The following is a 12706-nucleotide window of genomic DNA, read 5'->3' on the forward strand; positions in this document are numbered from 1 at the left end:
AACATAAACGACAGGCCATTGTATATACCAGAATATGCGTTTCATCGGCATGGTGTATACTAGATTGTGCATGCATGCGTGCATGGCAAACCCGCGATATATGGTGGACTAGATGCCATGGCATGAATGATTTCATTTGGCTCAAAGACAAACAAGGCGATGTATGCAGCTCTTTGCTGGCTGCTTCGCATTACGTCGATTCCCACAGTGCGTGGGATCTGCCGGATTTTTTTGTTTTGTTTGTTTGTTTCTTTGCGACATAGACTTGCCCTTAAAGCATAATATTTGTTCTGCATATTTGTATTAAATGTGCGCCGTTAGGACCGTGTTGTGTAAGAAGTGAAGAATTCAAGCACCGGCATGGCTCTGAGGTAGAATACTGGGCTCCCGCGTAGAGGGCGGTTCGACCCCTGTTCCATCCAGGATATTTTTTCTTATTTCGTTTTTTTTTAAATTTCGCGCGATAGCCGTTACGCACACCGGACAACTACGGCGCCTGACACGGCCCTTGTTGTGATCTCATAACAGCTTCGCTATGAAAGAAGAAGGCAAAAGTTAGCCCAATAGTTTATATAATGAGACTCCTAGTACTATTTGAAAGGGAAGCTATGCGTTTGTGCCTTGGACTTCCAAAGTTTGTTGCAAACAATGTGTTGTGTATGGAATCGCGACTACCATCTTTGTTAAATAAATTTAAGATACTTACTGTTCAAACATTCTTAAAGATATACAGTTCGCCTCAGAGGCGGTTATTTTACGTTTTCATTAAAGAACCGAGCTTTTTCTTTGAAACACAATGGTCGCGACTACACACTCCGCAGATTATATTTGTACAAGCGCTGCTAGAACCGCTGAATGTAAAAATTAAACATATTGGCTCAAGAGGTAATCTCAATTCAGCCTTTAATTCTGGAAACAAAAAGCGCAAAAAAACGCGGGACTAGAAGAAGAAAGCAACAGGACAAGCGCATTGCTCCCTTCTTTCTTGCTGGAATGCCGACGTTTTTCCTCTCTCAGAAAACAAAGCATCGAAATTGTAATGCGGCACCTTGGTCTGCCAGTTACTTCAACTATACTGTTATCATTTGGGGCTTCTGTGCTGGGGCACTCGGACGGGAATATATGCAGTGCTATCGAGAAATTCATATGCGAATCAAATCGTCTTATTCGACACATCAACCGATAATAATTTTTAAATTGTCATAATGACATACACATTTTGGCCATTTGGGAGGTTATGCAACACGGTCCAATCAAAAACTGGAATTCATTAAAAAAAAGAAAAAAGACCTTTATTCTAATTTATACAGTAACGTCTATTAGCTCTTAAAATTTTGAGACTTTATGATCCGCCCGACTCTTGGCCGATCCCCGTGAGTGGGTAGGTGCCATCATCCCAGGAGCATCATCATCATCATCTTCTAGTCCCACGTTTTTTCGCGCCTCTTGTTTCCAGAATGAATTACCAACTCGCCCAACAGTCTATCCTTCTCAGCCTTTAACATAGAATTTGACGATATGTTTGCTTATAATACGAAACAAATGCCATTTCGATATTTAAATAGTCAGTTAGAGCATCACCTAGCTCAACTGAAAATAAGAAGTATAATTGCGACTGGTACATCACTATCAAAGGAAAAGGCTGGGGTTGTCCGCTTCTCTCCTTCTCTTGACTGGTCTTTTTCGGCTCGACTTCCAGATTATACTCCCATATTCATTGCAGAATTATTGGCTACTGTTCTAGCGCTACGCAAACTTCCCTCAAGCGAATCAGCAGCAGTGATAATTACATATTCTCTCTCAGTATGTACTGCACTTTCTGCGGCAGCAAATTTAACACTCATTAATATCTACGTCATCTAATACTGGCAAACTCAAAGAAATTCGGTTGCTATGGGTACCAGACCACCGTGGATTATATTTGAACGAAATGGCGGACTCATTAGACACGATATCTGTGAGTGGACCCCTCATCCCAATTTTACCAGCTACGGTTTACACGACACCATTAAAATTCAGAAGTGCTTGTTTGCAGAGTGAAATAGGCAAATTATGAATGAATAAATCTAAAGATTTCGCACATCTAAGATACTGCTGGAATAAAGTGGTGTGTCTTGCCACTTAGAAGTTTCTTACACCAGGTTACGCTGTACAATTCCGCCATTGAATTATTCCATATTCGTGTGAAATGGCCTTCAGGACTGCCAGTCAACTTTGTACGTTACACACTAGTATAGACCAATCTTCCGGTCATGTCACGGAAGTGAAAGAATGGCTGCCTGTTCTTGATTCCCCCCCCTCCCCCTGCGGATGCACCCCCCTGCAAAATGTCCTTCGGACGCCCTTGGCGTTGGGCGTCGGTATGACTGCTATCGCAATAATAGTTCTAATCGAAGTAAACTGTTGCCCTAACAGCGCAACGCGTATGTCATCGATTTCCTTGATTGGCGATAGAGGGCGCGATATGTACTAACCCTGCAGTGCCAAACATTTCTTGCAGGTTAAACCTGGCTCGCTACCTGTAAAAAGAGAATACTTGGCCTCATCTTACTATAAGAGACATATGCTTGCTGTTATACAACGCATCAACACGACCACCCTAGACGACCAACGGCTCCTTCACGCTGTGGATGAGATGGTGGGGTTTGAAAAGAACTTGGCTGAGGTGAGGTTATTCGCGCTTTTTTTTTTGCTTCTGCGGAGAAACCGGATTCCTTCAGCATATGGCAGGAGGTTTCGAAAGCTTGCAATTAAAACCCTTTCCACACTCACGAGCTTTGGGAGAGTGCCTTGGTATGCTCCTACCTCGAGGGTCAGCTAACGTAGGTCACGAGGGCCCGGTACGCTGACCGAGCTCAATGCAGCCTGGGTTATATATAGGACGCTTCTCCTAAGCCTTTGAGACTCTTTGTACACAATTATGTGCACCACTTGTTTTTGCTGCTTGTGTCGACTAGTGGCTAAGAAAGAGCAAGGTACATTGAGCTTTGGATTAACTAAACCTCCTACGTAACGTATGTGTCTTCATTACCCTTGGTTTTGCAGCGTACTGTTACACATGACCACATTCCTGGAGGCACTAACATGCTCGACGAGTCTTTCGACGTTGCCGGTTTCCGCGAGCCACGTGAAAATTGCGTATTTTCTTTGCCGAAATAAGCATAACCGAAAACGAATTTGCGCTGTACTTCTAGCCCGAGATTTGATTGTACATGTGAAATACCAGAGCATGAATGACTTCAGTATAAATAGATATTGCATCATAATTTAATTGAGATTAATTACTGCAGAACAAATAAATCGACGCATTATGTCATTATGTCTGTTGCAATAGAGATAGATAACAATCTTTAATGAAAATCCCGGAGATGTTAGCCTGGTTTATCGCGTGGTTTGCTACTATAGATGTTGGGTAATAGAATATCGAGTGCCTTGAAGTAATGTACAAATCGGACGTATTTACAGACAGTTCTTCATAGGCGGCGCCTGAAATGGCTAATATATATATCGTCTAAATGAAGACGTTTATTCCCTCTCTCGCACGCGCTGTAAGTTTAATGAGCGTGTATGCAATTTGTGGTGAATAATTTGTGTGGCTACCCGCCGCAGTGGTGTAGTGGTTAAGGTGCTCGACTGCTGGCCCGCAGGTCTCGGGATCGAATCCCGGCCGCGGTGGTCGCATTTTCGGAGTCGAAAATGCTTGAGGCCCGTGTTCTTGGATTTAGGTGCACGTTAAAGAACCCCAGGAGGTCGAAATTTCCGGAGCCCTCCACTACGGCGTCTTTCATGTCGTGGTTTTGTGACGTTAAACCCCAACAATTATTATTAATTTTGTGTGGATAAAAAAAATGAGAAAAAAAGCAGAACAAAACAGCTCTTGCATGTGATTGCCGATGTTTACTTAGATCGTTATTCACTTTCTTTGCACCAACTGCATTTTTTTCTTATTGTGGTGGTGTTGCTTTTTGCAATACGTTGTCCATGCTCTTACTGTACAGTTGTTGTATGTTAGTCACCAAATATCATTAGCATGACTTTGTGTATCGCTCGTTTTTTTTGTTGGTTCTTCGAGCCCTTTGTGTTTTGTGTTTACATTTATATCTACAGGCTACATGCTATATCTACGTAAAGGTGGAGAAAGGGGTGCGGGTGATATAAAGGGTATTCAGACGGGGGAGAAATGCTCGGGGGGTAAAGGCGGAGCCTAGTGACGTCAACTCGCGAGGAGAAGCCTCCACAAATGCCCCCCACTCACACGGACGAGGCAAACGGAGGGGGAGACCAGTGTTACTAGACTACTCTGGTGGCTTGCACCACCCGTTTGACGAGCTGCAGACGACCATCCAGCTGCAGACTGGACACCCACTGCCGCTCTGCAGGAGCAAGTGCAACAATGTGGCCAAACAAGAGCTCGAAATTCCGCCACATCCCCCACCGCAGGGGGATCGTTTGTCCTTTCGGGGAAAACGTCCCCGTCTCCTCCGAAGAGGCGCGGGGGGGTCACGCCCACTCGCTAATCCGTGACGTCGCGGTCACGTGATACCCAATCCCCCCGTCTCCCCCGAGCATTCCTCCCCCGTCTGAATACCCCTTTAACGGGCGATTCGCAGGCGAAGAAAACGTTCTTGGTGGCTCGCACAGGCTATTTAGCTCTTTCTATAATACGCGTTCATTTCGCCTGTTTTCGCTGTACCGTGACGATTACAAACAGACATGCACACAAATAGGTAGTTAAAGAAATTGCGTGTAAGTTAACACTAAGGAGCCGCAAAACATTAAACCTGCCTTCTCTGCTCACCTGTCTTACACTGCTAGCGGTACTATAACATAAGCAACATCGCTGTCATCTGTTCCTGCATGAAGAATATAGCAGTACGCAAGAATTCGGCTATATAAACAACTAAAGTGACGTTTACATTCAACGGAATGACTTCGTCAGACGTTAAAGGGATGCTAAAGTGAAATAATGAATAAGCTTATAATGATACATTGAACTCTGAAAACTCTATTGCCGTTAATTTCACCATCACAGGCTCATTAATAGAAGAAAAATCAAGGTTAAAGTTTCATTTTTAGACTTCACGCTGAAATCTCCACCCGTGACGTCACGTATTTCAAAATTTTTATTCGTATTTCGGCCGCACTGGCTGAACGAACTTTTCTAAAACTTGGCATGCTAACTCTCTGGTCTCCTCGGAGGACAATATACTTCATATTTTCCATCAGGAACTACGTAGGAACTAGTAGACGCCGTTAGAATCTGTGACGTCACGGCGACTCGTGCGGGAACTTCAAGGTGGCGTCGCCGCACGCATTTTCTATTGCGCGTTTTCTCGCTTACCAAGCGCGGCAAGCATGGTGATTTTGGTATTGTGAAAGAGTAATTTGCTAACACGAGAAATATTGTGTTTTTCTTTATTGCCCCTTTAAAAGCCAACTCCGGCGATTTTTTGGCCATGTCAAAGTAATGGTGCTTTTAGGTTCCTGAGACGCTCCTGTTACGGGCCCGATAGCAGAAATACTCGGCAAATTGGAGAATAATTTTAAATAAGCAAAAAAGCGCAACACCGAAACCGAAACCCAACCAAGTGTACTGTCTACGTATGACGTAGACGTTGTTACGAACGAACCGGAAGTCGTGCAAGGCATGCCGATCACGCCGGCGCGGACTATGAAAACTGTGACAGCCGGGACGACCAGCGAAGCGCCGGCCAAACCAACGCTGTCTGTCGCCTTGTGCACAGCAGACGCTCGCTGTAGGGGCCGAAGCGCCGAAGTTAGCGGTGCCCTCGGCTGCGTCACTTCCGCCGCCTTCCCAATACTGACGTCACAGACGCAATGTTGCCAATAATTGTGGGAAGCCAGGAGTGCGTTTGTAGACAATCTTTAAAATTCATTTGCAAACAGTCTGCGCATGTCTCAAGCTTGTAATTTGGCATAAATGACGGAAACGTGCAAAGGAACGTACCCAGCGAATTTCATTGAGATCCATCGACCTCGAAAAATCGCCGGAGTTGACCTTTAAAACAAGACGGCGAGATGGGCTAGTTGGTGAACATTCATGTTTAAAGCAAAAGCATTTAAGCGCACGAAAAACGAGGACCGAAGAAAAACCAAGGTCCTGTCAAGTTCTTAGTTCTTCGGTCCTCGTTTTTCGTGCGCTTAAAAGCTTTCGCTTTAATCACGAATGCCTCTTTAATGATTACGGACGCTTGGTGTTAAACTCCCACTTAATGTCATTGCTTTTATATACCGCACTTGATTTTCTGTTCCGTTCACTGCTTCTCAAATGCTGCGTACATTTTCCGCATAATCCCAGGGCTTTGTCTAACCCCTCGGGATTAAAGTACCCTATTTTTTTTCTCTTGCGCGTAGATATTGTCCAAGCAAAGCAACGAAACTGAATCAACCTTTGTTAGCGTCACGGAGCTCGAGAATGACGTCGATTTGGTGAGGAAGCTTTCACTCGTCCTTATGTTGCTATAGTAAAGACAGCAAACCCTCCCATGTGTCTGTTCGTGTGTGTCTTTGTACGGCCAGCGCCAAAAGTTTAGGGACCGTGAGACACGAGAAAAAGCTGAATATTCCTGCTGCTTCGGCATGCAGGCAGCTCGGAATTTATACATTTCCGACCTGTTCTCAAACCTGCTAACGACATGTATACTGTGCAGTTAGACCAAATACAGTCGCAAATTGCCGGGAAATTTCACAGATTTCTCGGGCCTAGTGGTCTCTAAACTACTGATGCCGATTGTACGTGCGTGTATATACGTATGAACTGAAAAATTCGTGTTAAGCACCCACGACCTCTAATAGCCCCCTTCCCCACCCCAGGGGCGTAGCCAGGAAGGGGGGGGGGGTTGTTGAACCCCCCCCCCCCGAAATTTTTCAGTTTTGCTTGCGTATATATACACGCGCACATACAAACATACAAACGCACGCACGAACATACATAAAGCATGGCTGAACCCCCCCCCCCCCTTCCGAAAAAATTTTCTGGCTACGCCCCTGCCCCACCCGTTTTTGGTGGTGAAGCCCTATGATTCACAATGGTTTTCAGCTGGGCTAGTTGGTTCGTGAAAATTGTGGCAGAACAGCGCAGAAAACGTAACAACGCCCTGTGATTCGTTGGGCTAAGGATTTTCAGGTACGGTCTGTCGTTTGACTGCGTAGTGTCGTGCAGTTAACGGCGTTAGCAACAAGCACACCTACGGAGGTAGCTTAAATGTGGCTGTACATAAACCGATTTTAGAGGGACATTTATAAGGCTTTCTTTTTTTTTAAGACTAAGATATGACGAGATATTGCGTGACCCGGCGAGACTTAGCAAGACTCTTTGTAGAGGTTCAACAAAAAAATGCTTCGCATTAAAAAAATCAATGGCATCTAATGCCTTAATTCCCCCACACAACATATTGTGTGCATGTTTTTTCTACTGAGCACGTAATAAAATGGAATGACGTCTGCGTTATCGCCATTAAAAGAAGACAGATTCCAAGATTTGGACATTTCCCCCATTCTAGGTCACTCTAGTCTTGGCCAAGAGCAGTCGCTTCAGTGGGTGCCGTCACGTTTGTTTGACGCAAAGCCTTTGGGGCAGGCTTTGGGGCTCCCGCTAAATTCGAAAAATAGCGTTCGAAAATAGCACTCTGAATCTCTTATTGTTCGAGCTACTGCATAGTACCTCGCCTTTCGACGTTACGCTAAGCGAGGCTTTTAGAGGGAACGTCGCAAGGGATTTAATTCAATTAATTTTACCTAACTCGGCACTGCGTGCGATATTCACTGCATTCTCCCCGACCAGAGAATATTCCCTCAGATATTCTGCTTTTTGTTGCGATAGCAATGACATACACTCTCGATGGGTTGTCGCCGTTGCCGTCATGTTCCATATTAAGACCAAATTGATAGCATCGTTTTACGCATCGTATGTTCTACCCGCGAGTAAAAGCGCGCGAGCTCTGGCGCGGCTGAAGTATATGAAACGAGCCTGCCATCTCCGTCGCACGGAGAGCGCATGCGAGGTCTGCCGTCGATTGCTCCTCAAGCAGAGAGGAAACGACCCGCCCGTTTTACGTCGGGCGAAGGAGCATGAATGGACGCCGGGAAAGGTAAAGGCTGCGTCGCTCGAGCAGCAACTGCGAACTTTGATCACAAGGACACGGTCGCGAGTGCTATATTGGCAGACATCAGCAAACGGCTCGTGTACCATTGTACGTGCTCTGACCGCTTACTTCGCGTTGAGACGACAGACAGGACGAAAACCGCTTCGCTGTCTGGAGCGGCCGTACTCCCTTACACCCACGTTCTGTGCAGTTACGCGAGATCGGATCCAAGAGGCCCTTACTTCGTATATAACATTACAGTTTGTTGCTATTGCATTCATTGCTTAGCCCTTGCTGCGAAACTGTGACTTTTTTTTCTTCCGTCACCTGTTTCGCAGAGACGGTCAGTGGTTGACACCTTTCTGATACTGGACAACATATTCAAAGCGGCCAAATCTGAAGTGTACCGAAACGATTCGGTGCTCGTGACAGAACCGGCCAAGGTCCGCGCTCTGCTTAAGGCCTGCGGCGAATGGGAAAAGTAAGCCAGTGTTGCTGTCAGCATCTTTATTCCTTTCTATGCTTTTTTGAAATCCATCCTTCTGAGCAGACATGAGAAAGAGAGCCTGACGCTTGTTCCAGCCTTCTTGTGTACAGTTCGAAGTATACACTTGGACATGCGCACACTCTGAAAAAAAAAAGAAAAAGAAAGAGAGAGTAATTATTTTTCACTTACTTAACTCTCTTTAAGGAGACTCGTCAACTCTCTCTTGAAAATCATTATACTCTCCGGAGTGTCGTGGGAGGTGCGACTCTCCACAAACAGTTAACGTGTATCTTCAAACAGAGTTATTGAGGAGTAAGAGGTGCTATAGTTTCTTCATTTAACGAATGAGTTCTCCTTCAGGCACATCGTTTCAAATGTGCTGGTCTGGCATGCGTTGCAAACGGTGGGCAAGGATGTGATACCCAGCATCCATGAAATGAACGCTGCCTTCAAGAGCAAGGTTCGGAACGCGCCGCAGGACAGCCCGCCGCAGACTATGGTTTGCAACACCGCCCTGGCAAATGCGGCGTCGTCGGCATACAGCTTGTTCTACATCCGTAACTTCTTCAACAATGCAAGCCTGCCCCTCGTAAGATGCTTTTTTTTTTTGTATCTGTATAGCTTGCGATAGTTCTGTTTGCGTGTCCACAAGTTTGCGCGAGTTCGGTTACTCAAGATGAACTTCTTTCAGCTCTTACAGGCAGGTATATATACGTATGAAGGAGAACATGCATGGCCCGCACCACTGGCGTAGCCGGATGGTTAAACGCACCCCCTTCTCCCCCACCGAAATGTTTAAACATTGCATCTCTGTACGTACTCGTACACGCACGAGCATACATAAAGCGTGATTGAACCCCCTTCCCCCAAAAATATGTCTGGCTACGCCCCTGTCCTGCACAAGGCGTTTTGTGTGTCTTGCGCTCCTTCGTGTGTCCGTGTTTGTCGGAGATAAAATAAGTTCACCATCATTCATAGTAGTCAGCCATAGTGTAGCCATTTTGCGGGTCACGGTTTGCAAGCGCTTCAATCGGTGCAGCAGTACCCACCAATGTTTCGCTGACGGAGCTGTCAGATATAAACCCAATACTAGATACGCGGGCGCATCTCCATGCGGGACTCCTTTCACGTATACCCGTGCTGCCTGTTGGAGATGAGCCGCATTTGTTCTACATTAACAGGCAAATGGGGCATCTAGTTCTGAGAAAACGCAGAATTTCGATTAAGCGAAATCCTGCGCGCATACGTTGTCATAGTTATGGTGTATGAGCGACGCCAGATTTGAAACACTCAGCTGTGGAAATTTTTCTTATGAGTGTGACGCTGGGATGCAGACGATTCCCTGACCCGATCTAGGTCGGATCAAGCGCTTTTGTCAAACGTTCACGTTTTGTTGATTGTTAAGTGCTAAATCATCATTTTTTGTAGACTTTTGTGTTTTCTTTTTCTGTTTCAGTCATATATATGTGGTTTGTGAAAAATAAACCTTCAGTTGATAGTCTGCGCTTGTCCTTGTATCTTCTTGTCGTCCGTGTTTACTGCCGCGCAGTTACATACGTCGATCATGAATCACGAACTCGCCCAATCGTCCACCTTGACTAGGTCGGATACTCGCTTGCATCTATACTGCTTCGATGACATCGCAAGAAAGCTTCTGTGTTTAGCAACCAAATGAGCTCCTCAACCAATCAAACCGTAACCGCTTATAGAGTACTCAACGAGATCTACAAGCAGTGAACGATGTTCTCTCTTAATCGATAGTTGTTTAGGACTGCAGACTACCAGGGATGCTATTCTGAACACTATATAGAATTCTGCCACGTTGTCAAATTCAGTAATGGCGGCGTTTTCAGCCAATAAGAGAGGCTGCGGCCCTCTGTGCCAATCATGGCTGACAACAAAGGCGTGCGCAGGGTTCACCATTAGGGCAGGGGAGGAGGGGGACAAATTTTACCGCGGAGCCCCCCACCCGCCCTTCTTGTTGGTCGAGTTCTCAAAAAAAAAAAAAAATCTGGATTCGCAGCTTAATGGAAAAATGAGAAAGAAGCGAGGGTCTGCTTCTCACAACGGCCTACCATTGGTCCCCGGCTTCTTGGGAGTAAAGGTGTGAAGTAAACAGCTCTTATAATGCACAACTAGGGACATTACAGTCAGAAAACTGCGTTACCATAACTCTGCACTTAAACAATGACAGGACAGGTCTGGAGTGAGTAAGGGTATGAGGCATATTTGGCGGCCCCCTAAGATGATTAGGGGAAGGGGCACCCCCCCCCCCCCCCGGCCTCCCATGTGCGCACGCCTATGCCTTACAGCATGACGAATGTAATAACAAGGCGGAATTTGACAGCATCCAGATTAGCACCCTACGTTAGCAACTCATTTAAGTGTTGAACATGACGAACACTTGCACGTACACAACACTATGCATATGCCCTGTATCACTGAGTTGCGACTTGGTCGTAGTAAATGCATGCTTCGAATCCGCTTCATTCGTATCTTGCGAACGTGTTCGCAGGTCCAGGAAATGATCAACTTTGAGCAGCACATATTTTACGAAGAGATGAAAAGCAGCAAGTGGATGAGCCGCGAAACGAAAGCTCAAGGTCTGTCAAAGGTAAATCAAAGGTCCCCACTGAGCTGCTGTCCGGATATTTTGCTTGTGTGTTCAGTACGTGTATTGATTAATCGCAAGACGTTGCAGAGCGGGCATTGCTAATTAAGGATGATAGACTCATTGGACGTGTGCGACCCTTGATGATTGCCTGTTTCCGAGTGCCTCTGTTACTCGACGTGATGAAGCCCATCGAGACCTTCTAATTTTCAAAGAACGAAACCGATTTAGCCTCTCTTTTTTGACGTTTATAACAACGCAGCTGTTTAAAGCCGAGGTAAATCCCCGGGGATCGTCGTCCGAACTTTCTAGCCCAGCTGCGACAGCGAAGCCTGACGTGAGAAGAGGTTCTTGATGGAAAATGGAAAATAGAAAGGTGGGGGAGTGACACAGTAACTGTCTCTCAGTCGAGGACACCACAACCACGTCACTTTAGGGGAAGGGGAGTAAAAGGGAAGGAGGAGATAGAAGGTGAGAGGGAAGGGAAGGTCACAACAGGTAGAGGGCTGGGGGCAGAGGAAGGGGGAGATCCGTCGTTGTCGTTGCTGATCAGGAGTTGAGCACGGCCTAGAGGCGGTGTGCGAGTTGCGCGCCATCAATGTACTCGAGTACCGCGCGTAGGGCACCGCGAACACGGTCCATGGCTCCGGCCGGGTGCAGCACGACAGCGAAGCCTGACGTGAGATACAGCATGGGTACAGTTAAGTGGGTGAGAGGGATGCCTAGTGTAGGGAATTGAGCCATGGTAGAGAAAGGGTAGCAATATGGAGAGGTCGAGGCTGGAGAGAGAGGAGGAGAGCAAAAGCGAAGCTATGGCGGGAGCGGAGCAGTTGGTGTGGAGAGGAGAGGGCAGGAGCGCTATTGGCTGGGCCGGTGAAAGGTGCCGACCAATGGTAGCGCGCGCTCGAGCACAGGTGGCGCTGGTGAGAGAGGAGGAAAGGAGGAAGGGCGCGCCGAGTGTTGGCGAAAGCGGAGGGAAGGCACGCTGACGCCATCTGCTCCGCTGTTTAAAGGGACACTAAAGCCAAATATTAAGTCGACGTTGATTGTTGAAATAGCGGTCCAGAAACCTCGTAGTGCTACTTGTGTGCCAAGGAAGTGCTTATTTTGAAATAAAATCACGTTTTAGTGGTCCGCATCGCGTTAGCGCACTTCAAATCACCCGCCTGAAAGCGGTCTTTCTGACGTCACTGTTGCCGTGCGCAACGTTGCCCGCCTTTACTGCGCGGCCGCCGACACTAGTAGCAGCAGAGCGAAAGTAGCGGGGGCTCATTTAAAGCCTTGCCCAAGTTGCGGTTGGTCTCGTAATCCTCAGCACGAAAGTGCAGCGAGCACATACGCAGAGTTTTTGACTGTTTAGCACACTGGCGCAATGGGGTGGCACTCAGCCATTTCGAGCGTAAGGGTTCATTCTGCGGCACCCAGTGAAAATACACATCGGTTTCTTTACTCCAGCACTGGCGGCGTGCACCATTCTGGCATCCGGCAACATAACATGCATGC

The 12706-nt window shown here is 46.7% G+C and overlaps 1 protein-coding gene across 3 annotated transcripts in view; it reads left to right on the forward strand.

Moving 5' to 3' along the window:
• LOC119389513 (endothelin-converting enzyme homolog) overlaps positions 1-12706 on the forward strand; it is a 90134-nt gene that overhangs the window by 53632 nt on the left and 23796 nt on the right. For 2 of the 3 annotated variants that reach the window (XM_049414456.1, XM_049414455.1), the window contains exons 5-9: positions 2501-2665; positions 6376-6450; positions 8444-8586; positions 8953-9181; positions 11108-11206. In XM_049414456.1, the coding sequence (XP_049270413.1) occupies positions 2501-2665; positions 6376-6450; positions 8444-8586; positions 8953-9181; positions 11108-11206 (711 nt within the window). The remainder of the gene's footprint in view (positions 1-2500; positions 2666-6375; positions 6451-8443; positions 8587-8952; positions 9182-11107; positions 11207-12706) is intronic. The other variant, XM_049414457.1, reaches the window with a different exon arrangement.

This window comes from Rhipicephalus sanguineus, chromosome 4, assembly GCF_013339695.2.
Source record: "Rhipicephalus sanguineus isolate Rsan-2018 chromosome 4, BIME_Rsan_1.4, whole genome shotgun sequence".
Classification (NCBI taxonomy): Eukaryota; Metazoa; Arthropoda; class Arachnida; order Ixodida; family Ixodidae; genus Rhipicephalus; species Rhipicephalus sanguineus.